Source organism: Schistocerca nitens, chromosome 11 (assembly GCF_023898315.1).
Source record: "Schistocerca nitens isolate TAMUIC-IGC-003100 chromosome 11, iqSchNite1.1, whole genome shotgun sequence".
NCBI lineage: Eukaryota > Metazoa > Arthropoda > Insecta > Orthoptera > Acrididae > Schistocerca > Schistocerca nitens.
Genome location: NC_064624.1, coordinates 45,801,824 through 45,829,537, shown reverse-complemented (window position 1 = coordinate 45,829,537; position 27,714 = coordinate 45,801,824). Strand labels below are relative to the sequence as shown.

General features: G+C 47.8%; 1 protein-coding gene across 1 annotated transcript in view; it reads left to right on the top strand.

Annotated features, from left to right (window-relative positions):
* Positions 1 to 26,173, top strand: part of LOC126212592 (spidroin-1-like) — a 28,801-nt gene extending 2,628 nt beyond the window's left edge. Inside the window, exons 2-3 of the mRNA XM_049940021.1 lie at positions 2,937 to 5,202; positions 26,106 to 26,173. Of these exons, the coding sequence (XP_049795978.1) occupies positions 2,937 to 5,202; positions 26,106 to 26,173 (2,334 nt within the window). The remainder of the gene's footprint in view (positions 1 to 2,936; positions 5,203 to 26,105) is intronic.
* The last annotated feature ends 1,541 nt before the right edge of the window (positions 26,174 to 27,714 follow it).

The window sequence follows — 27,714 nt, the reverse complement described above, 5'->3', positions numbered from 1 at the left end:
CCTTTTCATAACCCTATGAACAGCCGTTACACCCTGGTCTGACAGGTAGTGCTGAATTTCTTCGTCAGACAGTCCATCGAGGGAGCGTGTATAAACGACTCCACGCGAGGAATTTAAGGTACGGTGCGGTTCCACCCGGACAGGGAAAGTGTGTAGTAGTGAGGTACGCAGCAATTTTTGTGCCTGGAGGGCACTGTGTGTTTCTAGCAACAGGGTGCCATTCCGTAATCTGGAACAAGACTTTACAGGACCTGCAATTGCGTCGACACCTTTCTGAATAATGAAAGGGTTGACCGTGGAGAAGTCGTGACCTTCATCAGTTCGAGAAACAACAAGGAACTGTGGCAACGATGGAAGAACTGACTGTGGTTGAGACTCAGTGAACTTACGTTTGTTTGCAGACATAGCAGAAGATGAGGAAACCATTGCGGAAGAATCCCCCATGATTACCGGCGTCTCCGATGGCGCGCTCCTCCCTTGTGGGGGCCCTCTCTGAGGGCACTCCCGCCTTAGGTGATTGTTCACACCTCAGGTCACACCTCCCGACAAACGGACGGAGGGACCAATCGGCACTTTCGGAAGGTATCAGCTCGGGTAATCACCCCTCCCTGGGCCTGGCCGTTACCAGGGGGTACGTACGTGTCCTACCTGTCTACCCGGGGCGGGGAATTATGTGTTACCCCGTCACCGGCTACGCATGGAAGTGCGTGGGTCGGCCTTCAGACACGCACAGGGAGGAAGAAAGAGAAAGGGAAAGGAAAGAAGAGGTCTCAAACGCCGCAGCGGAGAAAAGGGTAGAGAGAAGAGGTAAGGAAAAGAGAAGGACAAAGGAAAGATGAAGACTTACAAGTAAGGAAGGCGAAGAATGTGGTACATTTACAAGCGTCCGTCTCCGGACGTAGGCACAAACCATTCCCCCAGAGGGGGAGAAAGGGTAGGAAAGAGCCAGAGGTGAGGGGGGGGGGGGCGAAGATGGAGGATGGGGAAGGATGCGGTGAGGGAAGGTATGCAGCCCGGAAAGGAAGGAAGGCCACATCAGCTTGGGGTCCCGTGCTCGCTACGCACGTATCCACAAAAGAGTTGTGGATCCCCTGGGGGGACAGGATATGGGTGAAGATACCGCGGAAGAAGGGGACACAACTGAAGCAAACAAAGTGGTCAAAAGCACGGGATGGAGGCTGTCATATTTCTTCCTGGCCTCAGAATAAGAGAGACGATCCAAAGTTTTGAGTTCTTGTATCTTCGCTCTTTCTGATATGCGGGGCAGTCTGAGGATCTAGGCGAGTGGATGCCAGGACAATTAACGCAACGAAGAGGACGGCCACAATCGCCACAAAGGGGCTCAGCCTCACACTGTGACGACATGTGCCCAAAGCGCAAACACCGAAAACAGCGTAAGGTCGCACGTCGCACTGGTAGCACATCACCTTTACCTTCTCTGGGAGAACGTCCCCCTCGAAGGCGAGGATAAAGGCCCTAGTGTCGATGCGACGGTTTTTGGGGCCGCGCTAGACTCGCCGGACGAAATGCACACCTCGGCGCACCAGATTGGTCCTGAGCTCCTTATCAGATTGCAGCCGGAGGTTCCGATGAAAAATAACCCCCTGCATCCTATTTAGTGCCAGATGCGGGACAATGGACACTGGGATATCCCCTAGGTGGTCGCACGCCTGGAGCGCCGCCGACTGTGTGGCGGAGGTGGTCTTTATAAGAACGGACCCCGAACGCATCTTACTGAGAGCCTCAATTTCCTCGAAGATGTCCTCAATGTGCTGAACAAAGAACATGGGCTTGGAGGTGGCGAACGTCCCCCCATCGGTTCGAGAACAGACCAAATAGCGGGTGAAGTACTTCGCCCCAAGCCGGCGGGCCTGTCCCTCCTCCCAGGGAGTGGCCAAGTGGGAAAGGGCAGGAGAACCAGAACTAGAAACAGTACCTTTCCTTTTGAAAGACTCGGCCGCAGAGCGACCTGATACGTGTTGACGTTTCATCTGCGAAACGTCCGCCCCGATACCACCCACTTCGACCAGGGGCTCTCCCCATGGGCGCCACCCAGCCTCAGCAAGGGCCACCTGGCAGGATGACCATTGCCGGGAGTCCTGATGCCCCAAGGAGCCGGGCATCTACTCCTTGGCCGACGTGGGGAGGGTGCAGCTCAGGTATCGGCAGTACGATCCCTGTGTTGTCAGGGGGCTACAACCTAGAGGGTACATGACGACCCCACCACAACGGGCTGGCTACCGTGCTGGATTTTGGGTGCCATGGAAAGTCCATCATGAACGTAGGTGCAGATGGGGACGCACTATGGGTGTAACTTTTACAACCCATCAGGCGTTTAGGCCCAATTTGAGGAATAGTGGGTATGGTTACAACGCCGGTACAATGCTGAGTGCCAAGGTCTTAGTGCACTGAGGACCAGTGGTAGACCACGTAAGGCGTCCTTCCCCAAAAGGCTCGTACTTCTGTAGAATTTTGAAAAATGGAGGTCAAACCCCAAGGGGGACCATCACATGGTTGAAACTCCTTTTTGTCGCCTCTTACGACAGGCAGGAATACCTCGGGCCTATTCTTACCCCGATGTGATCCTTGTGTGTTCAGGGGGCTCAACCAAAAGGATACATAATGACCCCACCACACGGGCTGGCTTCCATGCTGACTATGCATCCTAGCATCAGACGACGTGAAATAAAAGGTGGAATGAACTAGGAGGGCACTTGTCGGAGACACTAGGTAAGGTGCTCATCCCAAAATGGCTTACACTATGAAAGAGAAATTTATTAGTGGAGTTCAAACCCCAGAGGGGGACCAGGGAGTGTCAAAAGGAGGCGAGTACACAATGAGGCTAAACTGCAAAACCAACATAATAAACGGAGGGGGCGAGGAGAGGGGGCGAGGAGAGGGGGCGAGGGGAGGGGGCGAGGAGAGGGGGCGAGGAGAGGGGGCGAGGAGAGGGGGCGAGGAGAGGGGGCGAGGAGAGGGGGCGAGGAGAGGGGGCGAGGAGAGGGGGCGAGGAGAGGGGGCGAGGAGAGGGGGCGAGGAGAGGGGGCGAGGAGAGGGGGCGAGGAGAGGGGGCGAGGAGAGGGGGCGAGGAGAGGGGGCGAGGAGAGGGGGCGAGGAGAGGGGGCGAGGAGAGGGGGCGAGGAGAGGGGGCGAGGAGAGGGGGCGAGGAGAGGGGGCGAGGAGAGGGGGCGAGGAGAGGGGGCGAGGAGAGGGGGCGAGGAGAGGGGGCGAGGAGAGGGGGCGAGGAGAGGGGGCGAGGAGAGGGGGCGAGGAGAGGGGGCGAGGAGAGGGGGCGAGGAGAGGGGGCGAGGAGAGGGGGCGAGGAGAGGGGGCGAGGAGAGGGGGCGAGGAGAGGGGGCGAGGAGAGGGGGCGAGGAGAGGGGGCGAGGAGAGGGGGCGAGGAGAGGGGGCGAGGAGAGGGGGCGAGGAGAGGGGGCGAGGAGAGGGGGCGAGGAGAGGGGGCGAGGAGAGGGGGCGAGGAGAGGGGGCGAGGAGAGGGGGCGAGGAGAGGGGGCGAGGAGAGGGGGCGAGGAGAGGGGGCGAGGAGAGGGGGCGAGGAGAGGGGGCGAGGAGAGGGGGCGAGGAGAGGGGGCGAGGAGAGGGGGCGAGGAGAGGGGGCGAGGAGAGGGGGCGAGGAGAGGGGGCGAGGAGAGGGGGCGAGGAGAGGGGGCGAGGAGAGGGGGCGAGGAGAGGGGGCGAGGAGAGGGGGCGAGGAGAGGGGGCGAGGAGAGGGGGCGAGGAGAGGGGGCGAGGAGAGGGGGCGAGGAGAGGGGGCGAGGAGAGGGGGCGAGGAGAGGGGGCGAGGAGAGGGGGCGAGGAGAGGGGGCGAGGAGAGGGGGCGAGGAGAGGGGGCGAGGAGAGGGGGCGAGGAGAGGGGGCGAGGAGAGGGGGCGAGGAGAGGGGGCGAGGAGAGGGGGCGAGGAGAGGGGGCGAGGAGAGGGGGCGAGGAGAGGGGGCGAGGAGAGGGGGCGAGGAGAGGGGGCGAGGAGAGGGGGCGAGGAGAGGGGGCGAGGAGAGGGGGCGAGGAGAGGGGGCGAGGAGAGGGGGCGAGGAGAGGGGGCGAGGAGAGGGGGCGAGGAGAGGGGGCGAGGAGAGGGGGCGAGGAGAGGGGGCGAGGAGAGGGGGCGAGGAGAGGGGGCGAGGAGAGGGGGCGAGGAGAGGGGGCGAGGAGAGGGGGCGAGGAGAGGGGGCGAGGAGAGGGGGCGAGGAGAGGGGGCGAGGAGAGGGGGCGAGGAGAGGGGGCGAGGAGAGGGGGCGAGGAGAGGGGGCGAGGAGAGGGGGCGAGGAGAGGGGGCGAGGAGAGGGGGCGAGGAGAGGGGGCGAGGAGAGGGGGCGAGGAGAGGGGGCGAGGAGAGGGGGCGAGGAGAGGGGGCGAGGAGAGGGGGCGAGGAGAGGGGGCGAGGAGAGGGGGCGAGGAGAGGGGCGAGGAGAGGGGGCGAGGAGAGGGGCGAGGAGAGGGGCGAGGAGAGGGGGCGAGGAGAGGGGCGAGGAGAGGGGCGAGGAGAGGGGCGAGGAGAGGGGCGAGGAGAGGGGCGAGGAGAGGGGGCGAGGAGAGGGGGCGAGGAGAGGGGGCGAGGAGAGGGGGCGAGGAGAGGGGCGAGGAGAGGGGCGAGGAGAGGGGCGAGGAGAGGGGCGAGGAGAGGGGCGAGGAGAGGGGCGAGGAGAGGGGGCGAGGAGAGGGGGCGAGGAGAGGGGGCGAGGAGAGGGGGCGAGGAGAGGGGGCGAGGAGAGGGGGCGAGGAGAGGGGGCGAGGAGAGGGGGCGAGGAGAGGGGGCGAGGAGAGGGGGCGAGGAGAGGGGGCGAGGAGAGGGGGCGAGGAGAGGGGGCGAGGAGAGGGGGCGAGGAGAGGGGGCGAGGAGAGGGGGCGAGGAGAGGGGGCGAGGAGAGGGGGCGAGGAGAGGGGGCGAGGAGAGGGGGCGAGGAGAGGGGGCGAGGAGAGGGGGCGAGGAGAGGGGGCGAGGAGAGGGGGCGAGGAGAGGGGGCGAGGAGAGGGGGCGAGGAGAGGGGGCGAGGAGAGGGGGCGAGGAGAGGGGGCGAGGAGAGGGGGCGAGGAGAGGGGGCGAGGAGAGGGGGCGAGGAGAGGGGGCGAGGAGAGGGGGCGAGGAGAGGGGGCGAGGAGAGGGGGCGAGGAGAGGGGGCGAGGAGAGGGGGCGAGGAGAGGGGGCGAGGAGAGGGGGCGAGGAGAGGGGGCGAGGAGAGGGGGCGAGGAGAGGGGGCGAGGAGAGGGGGCGAGGAGAGGGGGCGAGGAGAGGGGGAGGAGCAAGGAGAAGGAAGGAGGGGAAGGACAAGGAAATGCAGCCCTGGAAATGAAGGAAGCCTGCAATACCTCGGGGCCCCGTGCTCCCCATGCACAATTTCACAAAAGAGTTGTGGACCCCCTGGGGGTCTTATAGTGGTGTTGAAGGCAGGCGAAATGCTACGCAGGCAGTGGAACTGTACAGAGAGCGATATCTTGACAAGAACCCATCTTCCTGGTGGATGTTTTCTTGTTTTGGTGCGACGCTTCAGGAAACGGGAAGTTTCAACCCACAACAACGCCATCGTCATAGCACTCGCACAGATGAAGCTGCCGAAGTTACTGTTCCTGCTTCAGTTGCTATGAATCCACATGTGAGCTCACAGCGGCCTGAACACGAGATTGGCGTTCCTAAAACCAGTGTACATCGTGTTCTTACACGTCACCTGTTCGATCCTTACCATGTACACCTACATCAACAATTGCATGGGAATCGTGTACAGTTCTGTCAGTGGGCACAGCAGCAAATCCTCACTAACCCGATCTACTTCTCCAATGTTCTATTTACCGATTATGTTTCTTCTCGATACTCCCTGTTTCTCATTTTTGTGGGAGTGGGAGTTTTCGTGCTTTTTATTTTCTCGGACAAATGTACAAGACCCCTAATTCTTGTATTAGTTAATGGAGTAACTTCTGGGCTGAAAATCAGACAGTCTTACATTGCCATCACGTAACTGACGCTTATTATACTCTTTTTGTTACGTGTTCGCTTGTAGTCAGGGTTATTTGATTTAGTCACTTTTTTAGACAATAGATCGGGTCTGGAATGCTCTAGTTTCTTTCAGGCTACTTTTTGGTGGTAATTTTCGTTTCTGTCTGTGCTTAACAGAGGTTCAACAGAGTTCACGTTGACACTCCACAGGAAAGCCCATTCCTGCAAAGTAGACAACCAACTCCAAATACTAACTGCCGTTTGTGGAAAAGATTAAATTCAAATAGTACTGTCACACAACTAATGCAAATGGGGCGCTGAGAGCCACAAGGGCCAAAAGCACGCCGTCTTCGACTCCCATATTTGAGAATTTCAAAGAAACCAATGAGACAACTTTTCTTTAATGTTCAGATACACATAGAATGTGGGCCTACCGACCAACATGACATGTCAGAAGCATGGACACATGCTACAGTCTCCCAATCGACCATTATGTGCTTTATGGCTCTAAGCGCCTCGAATGGATTCCTGTATGATAAAATCCAGAACTTTATGTGGTATACTTCAGAATCCCATGAAATATGTTTTTTCTATCAGTATAACTATAGCACACACTGATTCCTATCTGAGTTTATTTTACAGTGAGTGAATTCGAGATCTGTGTAGTGCGCTGTCACCTTGTGTGGTTTCTGGCGAACGTAGATGGACTGCTGCAGTGCACTAGCACCTCGTGGCACTGGTATATACAGGGTGTTTCAAAATGAATACATGGGTTTTAAGACTTTGTACTACATATTATATTCACCTTATGATTATAAATAATATATCAAATGATAGAGAAACACGAACAGTTTTTCTTACAATTATTCAGTGTAAACACCGACCACACATCGAGTCGATAGGCGAATTGTTCTGAAACCATCAATGTGTCAGGAGTAACTGTTGCAGTAACACTGTTTGTAAAGTCGGTTAGATCAGATGGTTTCAGAGGGACATACACATGCTCACGTCAGATGGTGTGTGAATGTGGTCACGCTTGAAATGCCAGGTCAATCGGCCCCTTGCGCCCAATTGACTGCTCGGATACAAATAGAAATAACTTCCATAATAAAATCTTTAAAAATAAAGCATTCTAGTGGTTACAATGAAATATCAAACTTAATTACGGCATCTTCTTGTGAGTTTAATACAATTCAAAGTTACTTGTGTAACCAATCAATTGTAACTGTTACATTTCCTGACTGGCTAAAACACGTAGATGTTAAGCCTCTAATCAAGAAAGGGGATAAAGAGATACCATCAAACTACAGACCGATTTCACTTTTGCCAGCATTCTCAAAAAATTTGGAAAAAGTAATGTACAGGCAGCTTGTCAACCATCTGACCACAAATAACATTATCAAGAACACCGTTTAGATTTCTGGAGGGTTCTGATATCAAGGTTACTTACACCTACAGTGAAAATTTACTTAATTCATTAAATAACCAGTTACAAGCAGCCGGTATTTTCTGTGATTTGTCAAAGGCATTCGATTGTGTGACCCAGAAAATCCTTTTAAATGAATTAGAATTCTATGGTGTCATATGCAGTGCTGCAAAATGGTTGAAGTCATACAGTGTGTTTCAAAAATGACCGGTATATTTGAAACGGCAATAAAAACTAAACGAGCAGCGATAGAAATACACCGTTTGTTGCAATATGCTTGGGACAACAGTACATTTTCAGGCAGACAAACTTTCGAAATTACAGTAGTTACAATTTTCAACAACAGATGGCGCTGCAAGTGATGTGAAAGATATAGAAGACAACGCCGTCTGTGGGTGCGCCATTCTGTACGTCGTCGTTCTGCTGTAAGTGTGTGCTGTTCACAACGTGCAAGTGTGCTGTAGACAACATGGTTTATTCCTTAGAACAGAGGATTTTTCTGGAGTTGGAATTCCACCGCCTAGAACACAGTGTTGTTGCAACAAGACGAAGTTTTCAACGGAGGTTTAATGTAACCAAAGGACCGAAAAGCAATACAATAAAGGATCTGTTTGAAAAATTTCAACGGACTGGGAACGTGACGGATGAACGTGCTGGAAAGGTAGGGCGACCGCGTACGGCAACCACAGAGGGCAACGCGCAGCTAGTGCAGCAGGTGATCCAACAGCGGCCTCGGGTTTCCGTTCGCCGTGTTGCAGCTGCGGTCCAAATGACGCCAACGTCCACGTATCGTCTCATGCGCCAGAGTTTACACCTCTATCCATACAAAATTCAAACGCGGCAACCCCTCAGCGCCGCTACCATTGCTGCACGAGACACATTCGCTAACGATATAGTGCACAGGATTGATGACGGCGATATGTATGTGGGCAGCATTTGGTTTACTGACGAAGCTTATTTTTACCTGGACGGCTTCGTCAATAAACAGAACTGGCGCATATGGGGAACCGAAAAGCCCCATGTTGCAGTCCCATCGTCCCTGCATCCTCAAAAAGTACTGGTCTGGGCCGCCATGTCTTCCAAAGGAATCATTGGCCCATTTTTCAGATCCGAAACGATTACTGCATCACGCTATCTGGACATTCTTCGTGAATTTGTGGCGGTACAAACTGCCTTAGACGACACTGCGAACACCTCGTGGTTTATGCAAGATGGTGCCCGGCCACATCGCACGGCCAACGTCTTTAATTTCCTGAATGAATATTTCGATGATCGTGTGATTGCTTTGGGCTATCCGAAACATACAGGAGGCGGCGTGGATTGGCCTCCCTATTCGCCAGACATGAACCCCTGTGACTTCTTTCTGTGGGGACACTTGAAAGACCAGGTGTACCGCCAGAATCCAGAAACAGCTGAAGCAGTACATCTCATCTGCATGTGAAGCCATTCCGCCAGACACGTTGTCAAAGGTTTCGGGTAATTTCATTCAGAGACTACGCCATATTGCTACGCATGGTGGATATGTGGAAAATATCGTACTATAGAGTTTCCCAGACCGCAGCGCCATCTGTTGTTGACAATTGTAACTACTGTAATTTCGAAAGTTTGTCTGCCTGAAAACTTACTGTTGTCCCAAGCATATTGCAACAAACGGTGTATTTCTATCGCTGCTCGTTTAGTTTTTATTGCCGTTTCAAATATACCGGTCATTTTTGAAACACCCTGTACCTTGCTAAGAGGAAACAAAGGGTCAGTGCAAGGGACTAGTGAATTAAGTCCTCAGAATGGGAAGAAATTACATGTGGTGTCCCACAAGGATCCATCTTAGGGCCATTGCTTTTTCTTGTGTAAATTAATGATCTCGCATCAGTTACACTGCCAGAAGCAGAGTTCGTTTTGTTTGCAGATGACAAGTATTGCAATAAATAGTATGTTGAGTGTAGTTCTGGAAAGATCTGTTAATGATATTTTCATGGATATTAATAAATGGTTTAAAGCCAACTCACTGACAAACTTCGAAAAGACTCACTATATGCAATTCAGAACCTTTTTTTTGTTTTGGATTTTTTTTGGGGCGCAAAACTTCTATGGTCTTTAGCGCCTGGTCCGTGACTTAGGAAACAGTAAAAAACCGAAATATAAAACCAGCAGCAATGAGAACGAATGTCACAAAATTGGAGAAACTAAAAGCAGAAGGAAGGCTTAAAAATCCACTACAGAAAGGGGTTGATTGTCCCCAAAAAAAGCTTCAGATGACTGACGTCATTTCACTGGCACTAATAAACTTGAGAACGCGGTCGGCGGAGCGCGTGTCATCTGCTAAAATCAACGATATATCAGGCGATAGCTGTAGACGGGAGCGTAACGGATTAAAATAGGGGCACTCAATTAAAAGGTGTCTTACCGTCCACAGCTGAGAGCAGTGGGGACAGAGTGGGCGAGGATCACCGCTTAAAAGATGTTGATGGCTAAAAAGACAGTGCCCTATCCGGAGTCTAGTTAAAATTACCTCCTCCCGACGACGCGTTCGGGAGGAAGAGGTCCAAGCACAAGCAAGAGCTTTCACGTCACGCAATTTATTATGGGTACGTGTCGACCAATGCGTGTCCCATAAATGAACAACACGACGACATAAAACGTTCCGTAGCTCGGCGAAGGGAAGCGATTGAATAGCTGGCCGAGGAAGTGAGACTGCAGCCTTGGCTGCAATATCGGCCGCCTCATTTCCACAGATACCAACGTGTCCCGGGAGCCAGAGGAACGCCACCGAGACGCCCCCAGGTGGAGCAAGCGCAGACAGTCCTGAATCCGGTGGACCAGAGGGTGCACAGGATAAAGAGCGTGGAGACTGAGGAGAGAGCTGAGAGAATCCGAGCAGATTACGTACTGTATCCGCTGATGGCGGCGGATGTAGTGGACAGCCTGGAGAACAGCGTAAAGCTCAGCAGTATAAAGCGACCACTGGTCGGGAAGCCGAAAGTGATTTGGGGTGTCGCCAACAATATAGGCACTCCCTACACCTAACGATGTTTTGGAGCCATGGGTGTAAATAAATGTGGCGTCCTTCATTTGTGCACATAGAGCAGCAAATGCCCGACGATAAACAAGTGAAGGGGTACCATCCTTGGGAAATCGACAAAGGTCACGGAGCAGGCAGATCCGGGGACGGAGCCAAGGCGGTGCTGTACTCCAAGTTGTCAAGAAGGCTTTAGGAAAGCGGAAGGAAAGAGAAGGGAGTAGTTGACGGAAGCGGACTCCCGGTGGTAGTAGGGAGGAGGGGCGGCCTGCATACCCTACATCAAAGGAGGCGTCGAAAAAAAGGTCATGGGCTGGATTAGCAGGCATGGAAGACAGATGGCTAGCATAACGACTCAGAAGGACTGCTCGCCGATTGGATAGCGGAGGTTCAGCACTCTCAGCATAAAGGCTTTCCACAGGGCTAGTGTAAAAAGCTCCAGGAACTAAACGTAATCCACGGTGGTGGATAGAGTCGAGACGTCGAAGAATAGACGGCCGAGAAGAGGAGTAGACTATGCTTCCACAGTCCAATTTCGAGCGCACTAAGGAGCGATAGAGGTGGAGAAGGACCACTCGGTCTGCTCCCCAGGAGGTACCATTCAGGACATGGAGGGTGTTGAGGGATCGCAGACAGCGAGCCGAAAGATAGGAAACGTGGGAGGACCAGCACAGTTTTCTGTCAAACATAAGACCCAAGAATTTAGCGACGTTGGAAAACGGAAGGTAGACAGGACCTAGATGTAAGGAGGGCGGAAGAAACTCCTTACGTCGCCAAACATTAACACACACGGTCTTACTGGGAGAAAAACGGAAGCCGGTTTCGATGCTCCAAGAGTGGAGGCGATCGAGACATCCTTGAAGACGTCGTTCAAGAAGGCTGGTCCGTTGAGAGCTGTAGTAGATCGCAAAATCGTCCACAAAGAGGGAGCCCGAGACATCAGGAAGGAGACATTCCATAATTGGATTGATGGCAATGGCAAACAGTACAACACTCAGCACGGAGCCCTGGGGTACCCCGTTTTCTTGGGAGAATGTACGGGAGAGAATAGTGTTCACCCGCACCCTAAATGTGCGCTCTGCCATAAATTCGCGAAGAAAAAGGGGCAGCCGTCCTCGAAAGCCCCAAGAGAACAGTGTGCGGAGGATGCCTGTCCTCCAACAGGTATCGTACGCTCTCTCCAGACCAAAAAATATTGCTACCGTTTGGCGTTTCCAGAGAAAATTGTTCATGATGTAAGTGGAGAGAGCAACAAGATGGTCAACTGCAGAGCGATGCTTTCGGAAACCGCATTGGGTAGGTGTCAAAAGACTGCGGGATTCCAGCCACCACGCTAAACAGTAATTCACCATACGCTCCAAAACCTTACAGACACTACTCGTGAGAGAAATGGGGCGATAGCTAGAGGGGAGATGTTTGTCCTTTCCAGGTTTCGGAATGGGAACGACAATAGCTTCCCGCCATCGTCTGGGAAAAGTACTGTCGTTCCAAATTCGATTATAAAGGTGAAGGAGGTAACGCAGACTATGGGTTGATAAATGCAGCAACATTTGGACGTGGATACCATCCGGTCCTGGGGCGGAGGAGCGAGAAGAAGAGAGTGCATGTTGGAGTTCCCGCATGCAGAAAACAGTATTGTAGCTTTCGCGATTTTGAGAGGAGAAAGCAAGAGGTCGCACTTCCGCTGCACGTTTCGTCGGAAGAAACGCTGGCGGGTAATTTGAAGAGCTCGAAATCTCAGCAAAGTGCTGACCCAACGAGTTAGAAATTGCGACAGGGTCCACTAATGTGTCACGCGCGACAGTGAGCCCAGAGACCGGGGAGAAACTAGGCGCGCCTGAGAACCGTCGAAGCCGACTCCAAACTTCCGAGGAGGGAGTGAAGGTGTTAAATGAGCTAATAAAGAATTTCCAGCTTGCCTTCTTGCTATCGCGGATGACACGACGGCATCGCGCTCGGAGCTGCTTATAGCGGATACATTTGGCCGAAGTAGGATGGTGGCGGAAAACGCGGAGAGCACGTCCCCGCTCACGTAGTGCATCACGGCATGCGTCGTTCCACCAAGGAACTGGGGGGTGCCGGGGCAATTCGGAGGTGCGTGGTATTGAATGTTCCGCAGCTGTAAGAATAACGTCGGTAATATGTGTGACCTCATCGTCGACGCTGGGAAAGTGACTGTCATCGAATGTCGCTAGAGACGAAAAGTGTCCAATCGGGCAAACTTCCAGCGTCGCGGGCGCATATATGGCAGTTGATGCTGCAGTCTAAGGACACATGGAAAGTGGTCATTCGAGTGTGTATAATTAAGGGCGAGCCATTCTAAGCGCCGAGCTAGCGGAACAGTACCGACTGCAAGGTCCAAATGAGATAAATTTGTCGTGGAGGCAGACAAAAATGTAGGGACCCCAGTGTTGAGGCAAACTAGATCTGCTTGGTGGAAGACGTCTAGCAATAGTGAGCCACGTGGACAAGGATGTGGAGATCCCCAAAGCGGGTGGTGGGCATTGAAGTCCCCAAGCTGACCAAGAAGATGAAGGAGATCAGCTCGTGCCATTGGTGTGGACGATTGAATGTATACAGTACAAAGAGAGAACGTGTATCCGGAAAGGGAAAGAAGGACGGCGACAGCTTGGAAGGAAGTGTTTAAGGGGATTGGGTGATAATGGAGAGTATCATGGAGAAGAATCATGAGTCCTCCATGTGCTGGAGTGCCTTCAACAGAGGGGAGATCATATCGGACGCACTGAAAATGAGGGAGAACAAAGCGGTCATGGGGACGCAGCTTTGTTTCCTGAAGACAGAAGATGACCGGCGAGTAGGATCGTAAGAGGATCGACAATTCATCCCGATTGGCTCGATTACCGCGGATATTCCAGTGGATAATGGACATAGGGTGAACAGAAAATGGAGGAATTAGACCAAGGTCGCTGTCAACTCAACGACTGCTCTGAGCTTGCGACCGACAGCATGGAATGGCATTCAGCCGAAGGCAGAAGATCCTGATCCATAGGTTGGTCAGGAGCAGCTCCTGCCACCAGCGACGGGCCGGTTGATCGGCCGCCAGCGGTGCGCCTCGGCGACACAGAAGACGGCCGAGGGCGATTTCCGCCAGGTGGTGCTGTAGATGGGACACGCCTTGGCGGAGAAGGAGAGGAACTGGGTTTCTTTGTAGCCTTCTTGGAAGTATGATGGTTAGAGGAAGGAGGAACCGATGGTTGGGAAGTTGCCGTACGTAAAAACTCTTCACGAGTACGCTCTTTTTTCGAAGTCTTGGTGTCTGACTTTTGGGCTCGAGATTTAGCAGAACTCGACGAAGGGTGAGCCAGAGAGTGGGCTGGCGAAAGTGGTGAGGTTGAACGTGCGATCTTTGCGCTGGCCGATCTGACGACCGTGGCACTAAAGGTGAGGTCGCAAGTCTGCGTGGCCGCCTCCTTTGTTGGCCGAGAAGCAAGGACAGTGCTGTATTTTCCTTTCTGAGGCACGGTGGGCTGCCGACTGGCGAATAATTTTCGAGCAGCAAAGGTCGACACCTTTTCCTTTACTCTAATTTCCTGGATGAGCTATTCGTCCTTAAAAACGGGGCAATCTCGAGAGGAAGCAGCGTGGTCACCCATACAGTTGATGCAGCGAGGGGATGGAGGTGGACAAGCACCCTCATGGGCATCCTTGCCACACGTAACACATTTGGCCAAATTGGAACAGGACTGGCTGGTGTGATTGAACCGCTGACACCGATAGCAACGCGGTGGGTTTGGGACGTAAGGGCGAACGGAAATTATTTCATAGCCTGCTTTGATTTTCGATGGGAGTTGAACTTTGTCAAATGTCAAGAAGACAGTGCGTGTTGGAATGATGTTCGTGTCTACCCTTTTCATAACTATGAACAGCCGTTACGCCCTGGTCAGACAGGCAGTGCTGAATTTCTTCGTTAGACAATCCATCGAGGGAGCATGTATAAACGACTCCACACGAGGAATTTAATGTGCGGTGCGCTTCAACCCAGACAGGGAAGGTGTGGAGCAGTGAAGTACGCAGCAATTTTTGTGCCTGGAGGGCACTGACTGTTTCTAACAACAAGGTGCCATTCCGTAATCTGGAACCATACTTTACAGGACCTGCAATTGCGTTGACACCTTTCTGAATAATTAAAGGGGTGACCGTGGAGAAGTCGTGACCTTCGTCAGACCGAGAAACAACAAGGAACTGTGGCAACGATGGAAGAACTGTCTGTGGCTGAGACTCAGTGAACTTACACTTGTGAGCACACATAGTGGAAGGTGAGGAAACCATTGCGGAAGAATCTCCCATGATTACCGGCATCTCCGATGGCACGCTCCTCCCTTGTGGGGGCCCTCACTGAGGGCACTCCCGCCTTAGGTGATTGTTCACACCTCAGGTCACACCTCACGACAAACGGACTGAGGGACCAATCGGCACTTTCGGAAGGTATCAGCTCGGGTAATCACCCCTCCCTGGGCCTGGCTTTTACCAGGGGGTACGCACGTGTCCTACCTGTCTACCTGGGGCGGGGAATTACGCGTTACCCCGTCACTGGCTACGCATGGAAGTGCGTGGGTCGGCCTTGAGACACGCACAGGGAGGAAGAAAGAGAAAGGGAAGAAAAGAAGAGGGGTCTCAAACGCCGCAGCGGAGAAAAGGGTAGAGAGAAGAGGTAAGGAAAAGAGAAGGACACAGGAAAGATGAAGACTTACAAGCAAGGAAGGCGAAGAATGTGGTATATTTACAAGCGTCCGTCTCCGGACGTAGGCACTAACCATAACCCCAGAGGGGGAGAAAGAGAACGAAAGAGCCAGAGGTGAGGGGGGGGGGCGAAGATGGGGGATGGGGAAGGAAGCGGAAAGGGAAGGTATGCAGCCCGGAAAGGAAGGAAGGCCACATCAGCTCGGGGTCCCGTGCTCGCTACGCACGTATCCACAAAAGAGTTGTGGATCTCCTGGGGGGGATATAGAACCTGTACAAGGTTTTCACCCAGCATATGCATAAAGTATGAAGAAGAGCAGATAGCAAATCTGTATTTGTAATTCGAGTGTTAGCAGACATAGGCGACATAAAAATGAAAAAGCTTGCATACTTTTCCTACTTCCATTCCATGTCATGGATAATATTTTGTGGTGACTCAGTTGAACAAAAGTTTTCAGAATCCAAAATCATGTAATACGTATTATTTGTGGAGTACATTCACAGACGTCTTGTAGATACCTCTCCAAAGAACTGGGTATAATAACTACTGTCTCAGTATATTTACTCCTTAATGAAATTTGTCCTAAATAATCTCTTTTTCCAACAAACAGCTCAGTTCATACATACAATACCAGGAACAAAAATGATCTGCACAATGACTTAAAAGCACTAGTTCAAAAAGGGGTCCACTACTCAGGAACACTCTTCTTCAATAATTTGCCAGCTAACATAAAAAATTTATGTTAGAAATAAAGATCAGTTTAAAAGGAGCCTGAAAGACTAGTGGCCAATTCCTACTCCATTGACGAATTTAATAGAAACAAATCATGTATATATTCATACTATTAGTATTGTTATTTCAGCTTAAAAAATGACATGTTCCACATCCACGAGGATCTTCTCAGCATGGATCTGTGGAACGAAAAACTAATCTAATCTGATCTAACGTCGTTTGACCAGTCGCGTACTGATTTATGCCAGTGGGGCAGTGCACCACCTTGCTCCCAAATAAAGATGTGTTTTTCAGCTTCTTCCCATTAAGGCATGGGCCACAGCTGTAGCACATCAAGGTAAGATATATCAGTTACAGTTGATTCACCGAAAAAGAAATGCCCATAAACTTTCCACGGAGATATTTCTTGGGGCTAAACGTGAATGACTTGCACTCGTTGAACACCTTTTTGAGTCACATTGTCGTTTAACACTCTTCCCATTGCGGACAGGTATACGAAGAAAAGTGAGTTGCTCCATTTGGTGTATCACTTACAACTGTAAGATGAACATAATAAATACTACAACACCTTAAAACCGGATTGTTCATTTTGAAACACCCTGTACTTCTTGAGTGGTAAGGTGCACATTGAACAGTGTACATTGCTTATCAACTCTCTATGCATTTGGTCCGCAAGGCAATTACGTCACGGCAGTTGCGCAAGTGAAGGTGTGCTCCTTACCCTGAAGGTAAGGGCAATATGTAGTATAGCGAGGCAGATTTAGTGCCGTGCGTTTCAGTTTACCATATGTACATTACGTTTGACAGCATTCAAGAGAAACTAACTAACAGATCAGCAAGGTGCCAAAATGGTGTTCACATGCTCTTGTGCTCTTACACAGCAGCCGCCACTGATTACTTTTTATATTCCGTAGCTCCGGCCGTAAATTCACGGTACTGGCGAAAAATAAGATATTAAATACTTTGTTTTCATTTCAAACGGTATTAGTGAATTACTGAGTCATTGTGGTATAACGAAGTATCAAAGCTGTCACACCACTTTTCTGAGCGCCTCAGCGACAAGAGGAGGGAACTAGGATTAGCGCGTGTCAAGATAAGTTGACTTTATATGCTTAATTTCTATACTAATGGAACTTTTATTGAATGAGTTTGTCGTCTTGTTTCGCTTCGCCGACTGCAGACCCTTTGCCGCTGCGGCCTGCAGCAACTGAAGACCGGTTCTGGCCAGAGGGCGGCCGCCAGCGCCTCCCGCGGCAGCTCGCGGAATTTGCGTTCCCACCCAGAAGTGGCAGTCGCCAGCGGTAGCCAATGACGGACCGCCTCTGAGGTGTGAATCAGGACTCGCTGAATTTGTGGTGCATTTGATTCACATGACCATGAGTATATACGAAACGAAGACAAAGTTGTTTGAAGACATGCCAAAATTTTTACTTTCTCACATATTTCATTATTCACGTTTTTGTTATTTCTGCTTTGATGAGTTACCATTCGCTATTTTCCCCTACCTCATTATACAATCGACAACATTTGTAAAACCTGTTGGTCCAAAAGAAAAACTGTGATTCCTAATAGCTCTAGTATTAGGATTTGCTGTAGCCTACCTAAATGCAGTTACTAAAGTGATAGTACGTTTTTCATGCGGTAGACATTGGTTTATAAATGTCAATGCCTGACAGTTAATCCTCAGCATTTGCTTTATTTTGATCACATATTTTAACCACACTGTGTTAGTGAAACAATCAAGTAGTGTAACAATACTCAACCTTACCCCTAAACTGCTATTAACATTTTCATAGCCAGGATAGAAAGCCAACCCCCATCAACCACATTGCTACAAGTCAACATCCCTGCCAATATCACAATGAACCCCTTCAAAAAATATTTCATAAAATAAAACTAGTTATCCAGACAGTTTAGGGAGACAAATTTTTTAAATCGAGCTGCAGGAATAGGAAGAGAAAATATAACGGGCTCTGAGGAAGGTATGAAAGGGGAAGCCACCTAGTAGAATTCTGCACAAGGTATAACTTAATCATGGCTAACACTTTGCTTAAGAATCGTGGAAGAATGATGCATATGTGGAATAGGATTTTCGAAACCAGATTTTGAATTTTAAGACGTGTCCACATGGAGACTGACAATTTGTTGGTTATTAACTGCAGATTACAACTAAAGAAGCGGGACGAGGTAGCCAATTAAAGAGATGAAACCTAAGTTACGACCCACAGTCTGTGGGAAATCTTAAAGGGATCATTAGGCAATACAAGAAGGAATCCACTACACGACGAACGGGTACCTTTGAGAGAAGTAGCGAAGGCAGCAAAAGATACAACAGTAAAAATCCTTGGGTAAAACACCATATATTGAATTTAACTCAAAACTGGAGAAAATCTAAAGAGATGACATTGGCACGAAGTCCGAAATCGCAAATAAAGAACTGCCAGGAGAAAATTCTTCCTTTGCGATTTTCCATATGGAAAGAGATAGCATATGTGCAAAAATTAAGCAAAGAAGTGAAGGCTGGAAAGTGGAAGGAATATGTAAGAAGGGGAGGGTGTGGGCACTGTACCAACTAATATGAGCAAAATTTTACATTTCTGTGAAATGGCTGAACTCGCAAGGTACTCTGTTACTTTTGTACATTAAGACAAACTTTTTTGACTCTTTACTGAAATATTCTCTTTGAAGCTCTGGAGGTATCAGGGATCTACAACTTGCACAGAAAACAGACTGCAATTGCAATTCTTCAAGGACTTTGAAGGGAAGCAGTAGATTACAATGCAGACGTGAGTTTTCTGAGGAAGAAATAATTGCCTCCGAATATAAATTTCAATGTGTGGCAGTATTTTTTGTCGGTATTCATGTGGGGTGTAGCCTTGTATGTATGTGAAACGTGGAAAATAAACATTTGTCAAGAAGACAATCGATGCTTTCGAAATGTGGTGCTAAAGAAGAATGCTGATAAGTGGATATGTAGATCATGAAAATAAGGAAGAGCTGAGCACAATTGGGGAGAACAAGGCAATTACGGTGCAACATGTCAAACAAGCGATTGGTAGACATGACATACTGAGGCATTATGCAAGCATATGTTTAGTTGTTGAGGCAAAATTGCAGAGGGAGAGACCAAGTTTTAATAACTGTAAGCAGATTCGAATGGATGTAAGATGCATTAGCTGTGCAGAGATGGAGATGCTTGCACAGGATAGACGAGTGTGGAGCACTGTGACCACACCATCTTCAGGCTGAAGACTACAAGTTGCGAGACGAATTGCATTTCCTGTTAATGTAGGCCAGCAAAAGTAGCAAAATCTTATTACATAGGTCAGTTGTGTACTTATTGCTAGAACTTTTATTTAACATAGCCTCTAGTGCATATAACTTCTGATGTATTTGTGTATACATGTGTCACTCACTGCAAACAGTCATATTAAGGAAAGCTACAACCTGTAATTCAATTTTCTTATGGCGACTGTCTAATAACAACGTCGATTTATTGTATTTGCCACTTTAATCACAAAGTGCGGCATTTTGGCAACAAATGTCGAATCGACCATTTTACCATAACAGCGCATCTAGCATTATGTATTGTCATCGAGCACTTGAGTACTGAACACGATGCATATAATATTATACTTGGTACTTTGTGCCAAAGTGTTTCACAATGCTGCGATCAGGGACAGTCTTTTGGTTCAAGTCTGCTCCCCATCTATGAAGACTATTTTAGCGGTGCTGGAAAGAATTGGCAGGCTGGTGTTATTACGTGTAGTTTTAAGATATTCTGAACATTTCAAATAAACAGTGTCTTAAGGCAGAATGAAACAATACTTCAGGTACATGGCAGTTACATCTTTTGTCATACTAGCAAATCTGTTTCGGTTTAAGCTCATAGGTGTATGTAGAATACTAAAGTTTCCAATGTCTCTGTGCTTCTCATTTCAGTGCTGTTAAATGCTGTTTAAGAACCACATCGATCCATTGTAAAAACTATACTTCCATATCTCAAAAAATAAGGGTAACATTTATCACGTGACAAAATGTGAGATCTTAGCGAGATACCACTTCCAGAAACCCAAGATTCGATATCTTTAAACGTTTACGGTGTTTGACGAGTTTATGACTACATGACTGCCGACAAACGGGAAGGAACAGATAACATTGCATGTGATCTAGCAGCCCGTTCCCCGACGTACGATTCAGTATCTTGTGAAACAGTGATAGCTACGGTTTTGCTCGCAACGTTAAATACAATGTCGGCATCTTGGCTACACTTTATATGCGATAATGTACAGGGATAGGCAAAATAATGTAAACACCTGTACTTCCTTGGCAATGTCATCAATAGGGGTTGGAGCCCCATTTACCTGTAATACAGCTGCGATTATTCTGGCGATACTGGCATACAATAATTGGATAGTCTCCACTGGAATGTTATGCCACTTTTCGATCAGAACCACTTCTAACTACTGTAGTGACTAAGGAGGCAGAAATATGCTCCAGACTGTACACTCCAATACCACCCACGAGGGTAGGATAATTTTCAAATCTGGGGACTATGCTGGCCAGGGACGAGGCTGCAGCTCAGTTGCATGCTCCTAACAACCCTACCACAACAAAGGTCAGCATTTAATAACGATTGTGGTGTTGCTCACGCTGCTAAATACTGCATTTTCGGGCAACAACAGTCATTATGTGGCAGGTGTCATTAGAGCACAGTTAAGTCATTTCATGTAATAATGAAAAAACTAGGCACTCAGCTTTTTGTGTTTTCCACGCTGGTCTCGTCTTAAGATTATGGCTCAATCGTTGAAAATGTAGGTGGTTATGAATCCAAGCTCGGATGCAAAGAGGCCTAGGTTTTATTCTGCCATATTCAAAAGTTTTGTAGATGCGCTTCTCAAACCATTCTTCGAGATTAAACCTTTCAAAGTTAGCACAATGGTGATGTAAAAGAATAATCAGCACTCAGAATTTAAGTTACAGTTCCTTTTAACTGCTTTTATTGCAATATCACGTATCACACAAAACATCACTTCGCAATACAAAACTTACTTGAAAACATCTTCCTCACAGTCACTGTTAAAGTTCACATTTTGTAAGCTGACTACGTTAGGAGTCTTTCCAACATGACGTCCAACATTTTACCTTCTCAACGTTCGACTCACTAACAACTCAACACCTAACTAATAATCGCTTACGCGCCCCAAAATCAGAGTTACAAGTACGTCAAAGATCATAGTGACAAAAGAAAGAATACACATAAGAATAATATCATTGCAATATAAACATATCGATGTATCACAAATGAAATCAAATCTGTTGTCTCAGAAATATGTAAACTACTTTGCAGAAACACAGTAGAATATTACTGGTATCTAGAGGTTCAGATGAGGTGTCGTGATGGTTACGTAATTGAAGTACCATTACATCCTCATACCACGACTGTACTGTCCTGGCTGTGTGAATGGGTGCATTATCGTCCTGAAATATGGCATCATTGTTGGGGAATAATATTTAAAATATGGGGTGCACCTGATCACCTAAAATGGTCACAATCGTTCGCTGTAACACGGCCTTTGAGAGTAATGATGGGATGAGCGGAATGCCATGATATGGCAGGCGATACCATCACACTTCCCCGTCCGTGCTTAACCGTTGGAATCAAGCAGTCAGGATTGTAAGCTCCTTTTGGCGTTCTCCAAACAAACCAGGCGCGATGTTGGAAATAAGTGAAACGTCCCCTTAGGAAAATTATACATCACTGTGTAAACTGACACATAATATTTTTAGCGCAACGCAATCTGACTTTCAAAAATCCCTACAAAAGAATGGCCCTGACTAACATTAACCTATACGTTTCACAAATCACTTACCTCACAAAAATCTTCGTTACTCTAACTACTGCAATACAGCGAGCGCCACTACTGCCAGCTAAATAAAAGATTCTAGCTACGGAAAGTACTAACTACTAATAGGCATAGTTAGCAAATGAAAGATATTGATAGAGAAGAAACAATGTATTTACCTTAATAGTGTTCAAAAGTCAACATATATATAGCAGTTCATGACATCCATTCTTACAAATGTCAAAATTCAGCCATTTCTCTACCCACATCCACCACTGCTGGCGACTCACTTCCAACTGCGCAACGCTACGCGCTGTTCACATCCAGCTGCCGAACACTACAATGGCAGACAACAATGCAAACTAGCCACAGCCTGCACACAGCACAGCCAGTGATTTTCATACAGAGCGCTACGTGGCGTTACCATTATAAAAACCTAAACAGTCTACTTACATAAGGAAGACGTTGACTCGTCAGACCATATTGCATGTTTCCACTGTAGCAGCCGTCCAGGATTTATGCTCCTGGCACCATACGTTGTCGCCACTAATGCTTTCGGTATAGCAACTCGTCCATTAATATTCGCTTTATGGAGTTATCGGCGGACAGTATCGATAGATTCAGGGTCTCGCAGATGGCTATTGGGCTCTGAAGCCACCTTAGCCACCCTACTTTTGTAAAATATGGTATTTCAGTCTTTCATCGCTATTTTTTATTTTCAGTGTCCGGTTTCAGGCTAGCTGCCCATCTTTAGATCATGTTTGGCAGTAACTTGTCAGTACAGAACTATCAGTTCGCTGTTAGTTATGACAAACAGCGAGCAAAGACAAGCCATATTTATTTGATGAATGATCGCGGAAATCCCATTAAGACAATCATGTCTAGTTTTGATAAACCCTAGTGTTGTGTTTTGACGTAATTCGTGTTACCATACGACGATCTCAGCAATTTAGTTTTCCTTTGCGCCTACTATTACGTTTTCACGATGATGTCTTCCCATGTTTTGTGTGGGCTGTCATGATTGTTGGAACATTCGCTCTTAAAACATTCAGTAAGTTGGCTGTCTTTGTTACCGATGCTCCAGCTAATCGAGGCCGCACAGTCTGCCCTCTTTGGAACTGTTGGGTCTTTCATTGCACGTCGAGCTCTGCCTCTGAATGCAAATATGAAGTGTGCCCTTGTTGTTGTGGTCTTCAGTCCTGAGACTGGTTTGATGCAGCTCTCCATGCTACTCTATCCTGTGCAAGCTTCTTCATCTCCCAGTACCTACTGCAACCTACATCCTTCTGAATCTGCTTAGTGTATTGATCTCTTGGTCTCCCTCTACGATTTTTACCCTCCACGCTGCCCTCCAATACTAAATTGGTGATGCCTTGATGCCTCAAAACATGTCCTACCAACCGATCCCTTCTTCTAGTCAAGTTGCGCCACAAACTTCTCTTCTCCCCAATCATATTCAATACCTCCTCATTAGTTACGTGATCTACCCACCTTATCTTCAGCATTCTTCTGCAGCACCACATTTCGAAAGCCTCTATTCTCTTCTTGTCCAAACTGGTTATCGTCCATGTTTCACTTCCATACATGGCTACACTCCATACAAATACATTCAGAAACGACTTCCTGACACTTAAATCTATACTCGATGTTAACAAATTTCTCTTCTTCAGAAACGCTTTCCTTGCCATTGCCAGTCTACATTTTATATCCTCTCTACTTCGACCATCATCAGTTATTTTACTCCCTAAATAGCAAAACTCCTTTACTACTTTAAGTGTCCCATTTCCTAATCTAATCCCCTCAGCATCACCCGATTTAATTTGACTACATTCCATTATCCTCGTTTTGTTTTTGTTGATGTTCATCTTATATCCTCCTTTCAAGACACTGTCAATTCCGTTCAACTGCTCTTCCAAGTCCTTTGCTGTCTCTGACAGAATTACAATGCCATCGGCGAACCTCAAAGTTTTTACTTCTTCTCCATGAATTTTAATACCTACTCCGAATTTTTCTTTTGTTTCCTTTACTGCTTGCTCAATATACAGATTGAATAACATCGGGGAGAGGCTACAACCCTGTCTCACTCCTTTCCCAACCACTGCTTCCCTTTCATGCCCCTCGACTCTTATAACTGCCATCTGGTTTCTGTACAAATTGTAAATAGCCTTTCGCTCCCTGTATTTTACCCCTGCCACCTTCAGAATTTGAAAGAGAGTCTACTCGAAAACAACCTGCACTAGTCCGTACCGAACACGCACAGTCCAGCGTCACACGTCTTACCTACGTTCTTGACCGTCAAACAACCATCCCACTATTACCACAGCTCACATATTGCCTATCCTCTGGATGAGCTGGACTATACACGAGTTTACACAACGCGTTGTTACCTCTGCAAACTCAAAATTTTCTGTAATGGTTTACTTGAAACATATACACCTAATAACTATAACAAAGATATTCAATACCTTATTGAGCGAACGTCTCAAGCTGTACGATGCAGGTGAAGATTTTCTCCGAATAGTTTCCTGGTAATCAAATATGTATTTCATAGTGGCCACCACATCCACACCTGTACATTGGCGAAAGCTCACGTGGTCGGAGTTTTTATACCCGACGCCACGCTCAGTGCGTTCTGTCACTGGCGGCGTGAGTCTGCAGTAAAGCACGCGTATGTGGTTAGAGGGGTACAGACCACGTTTCTGAGCGTGTTATGACAAGCCGCTGAGAGTTGGAGTTGCTCGGAAAGTAAAATAGTTTATAATAATATGGGAGTGGATATTTATGTCGTTGTCTCATGCAAAACGAAGGCAATAAAAGTGTTCCGAGCAGAAATTTAATTCCAGATATAAACTTCTGAAGTGATAATATGCTTTGTATATGCAGTACGTATTTCCATTCAACTAGCAGAAGAATTTATAACTTTTCATATAATTTGAGATTGATAACTAGCACTTTTTTTAATCCAACCCAAAGAGTGAAGTTTTCAAAGAAACATTTGAAAAAGCAATAAAACCCCACTATAACTACGAAAATTTAACATATAAAACATTACACATTTAGCGTTACAAAAATTAAAGAGCCGTAAGGTTCATTGAAGGCAGCTTTTCTGTCAGAAGACTACTTGATTAAAAATATATTTCAACTGTTTTTCAATATAAGGAACAGTTAAGTAAAATTTAACCCACTGAGGAAACTAACTTTATGTAGTATCAATGACTAACTTACAGTTTAGTGATTTTTGGAAGTACGCAGTAACGTAATTTCTCAGCTCTTTTGTAGATGATTTCTTAATCTTCACCAAACAAGCCTGTGGGCTGAGAAGATTCTCTCTGTGTATGCAGTGCTGGCAGGGCAGGAAAAGAAACTTTCCACGGACGTAATATAATCTGTTGCGAAGCTTCCTGTTTGGATGGAACAGTGTTGCAACTGCATCAGGAAACAACGGCAGAATCAGCACCCTTAAATAACCCGACACTTTCAATCCACCCTAGATGAATTTCTACGAGCGAGCTTTCTCTACTTCTCGTTCAGCAGTTGATCTCCTGTCTCTGAATATTGGATTTAACGCATTAGCAAGATAGTGAAAGGACGCTACTGCTAGTTCTTTATTTTTTTCTTGTGTTACAGTGTTCTATATCAGGGCTTTCTGAAAGATCGATCCATATTTCGAAGCTTGTGCGATGTATGTGCTGTCTACTTAAAGTCCTGGACTGCATAGGCCTCTGACAGCTGTCAAGATTAGTGGCATCTTCGTAAACTGTAAAATTATCCGAGGTTTAATTGTCCATTGTGCCCTGCTACAATTTATACATATAGAGTAGTAGTAAGAATGGGTTAGTGCTCTGATTCAATTAGGCACATGAATTTAGAGTGAACTCTGTCAAAGCAAAAAATATCGCAAAAACTCAAAATAAAACTTTTTATAAAACACCCTGGTTTTTATCTACCCTGTCGCTAACACAATGTAAGACAAAACGTGCTTCAAATTTCATCAGTATGCAGCCTCTTTGAATATTGTAGGAACTGCCATTTTCTAGACAACAGTTGCATGGATTTTGTCCAATCAAGTACATTTCTGACAAGGATCTGCAGTTTATCCAAGAAATAATTCACCAATCTGATGAGGCTTACGCTCTAGTTACATGAAATGCGAACGCAGTCAGAAAATTAAAAATCAAACCTTGGTAATTGAGTTCTTCAGTCCTGAAGCGTAGATGCACATCCCTGGGCCAGGACGTGGCAAATTCCTGGTACCAAAAGACATTGAGAACTGAGCCTAAGAGATGTACATCAGAATTGCGTGAATCTTCCATAGCTAAGAGCTGAAGGGTTATAGCCAGTAAACTTGTGAACTAGTATACAGTCTTTCATATTGGTATTAGTTCAACGAACTGCTTTCGTGCTATATTCAGAATCCTCTTTTAATATTCTGCAGCAGGTAACACGGACGACGACGACGACGACGACGACGACAAAGTGCAAAACAACACAGATGACCCTTAGCGTTGTGTTTGATTTTCCCTAATCAAGTTTCAAGGTATTCACTTTTTTGAAGATACTTATGTTTCAGTTACTCACACAGCACAAACTTACAGAACACATTTAGCCATTGCAGACGTCTGTTTTACTGTCAATCTTTTCGAGGTTTAAAACAAAACACCTATAAAAATCAAATATCTTGTCATTTTAAAAATGTTTAATGAGATTTAGTTTCGATGTTTCATTATCCATGCTGTGTCTTACTGAATTCCGTGTCCATCCACAAATTTTTAATGGCGTTTTATTTTAGTGTCGTGAACAGTTTTGTACCGTTATGCCCACCTTTAGGGGGCTATACTTAAGAACAGTTTATAAGGTTTTGAACAAGAATAGGTGTAAAACACACCCTACAGTTTAACTGAAGCCTGTTACAAAATAGTCTTGTTGCAAAGTTGAGTATTTAGTGAGTGCGTCCTGTTTATCCTTAAAAATTTTGTGCTGCTGTTGAAAACTGAACAGGGAGAAAATAGGTAAACATCGCTCACTGGAAAAATTACAGTAGCGGTCTACATGGTGCTTACTGTTCTGACACCTCACAGCGAGCGGTTCTAGGCGCTTCAGTCCGGAACCGCGCGACTGCTATGGTCGCAGGTTCGAATCCTGCCTCGGGTATGGATGTGTGTTATGTCCTTAGGTTAGTTAGGTTTATGTAGTTCTAAGTTCTAGGGGACTGATGACCTCAGATGTTAAGTCGCATAGTGCTCAGAGCCATTTGAACACCGCACTGAACAGGTGAAAGCTTCTAGCGGGATGCGGTCTCCTTCAAAATCTAACATGAATTGCGTTCAAAAGTTCAGTAATATGCTGAATTCGACTTTTGGTGTAACAGCTGGTGGCTGATGGCCTTCAGGGGTAGTGATGACAGAACAGGGAAACTGGTTCCACACACGTGGAACGTGTGTGTGAACGGACCGGGTGAGCTGGCGCAGTGGTTGGCACACAGAACTCGCATTCAGGAGGACGGCGGTTCAAACCCGCGTCCGGCCATCCTGATTTAGATTTCCCTGAAGCGATCCAGGCGACTGCCAGAATTGTTCCTCTGAAAGGGCACCACCGATTTCCTTCCTCATCCTTTGTTAATCCGAGCGTGTGCTGTGTCTAGTGACCCCTATGTCTACGGCAGTTTAAATCCAAACTGTCCTTTATCCACAATGAAATTTTCACTCTACAGGGGAGTGTGCGCTGATATGAAACTTCCTAACAGATTAAAAGTGTGTGCCGGACCGAGACTCGAACTAGGGACCTTTGCCTTTCGCGGGCATGTGCTCTACCGACCGACCTACCCAAGCACGACTCACGCCCCGTCCTCACAGCTTTACTTCTGCCAATACCTCGTCTCCTACCTTCCAAACTTTACAGAAGCTCTCTTGCGAACCTTGCAGAACTAGCACTCCTGAAAGAAAGGATATTGCGGAGACATGGCTTAGCCACAGCCTGTGGAGGAGAGCTTCTGGAAAGTTTGGAAGGTAGGAGACGAGGTACTGGCAGAAGTAAAGCTGTGAGGA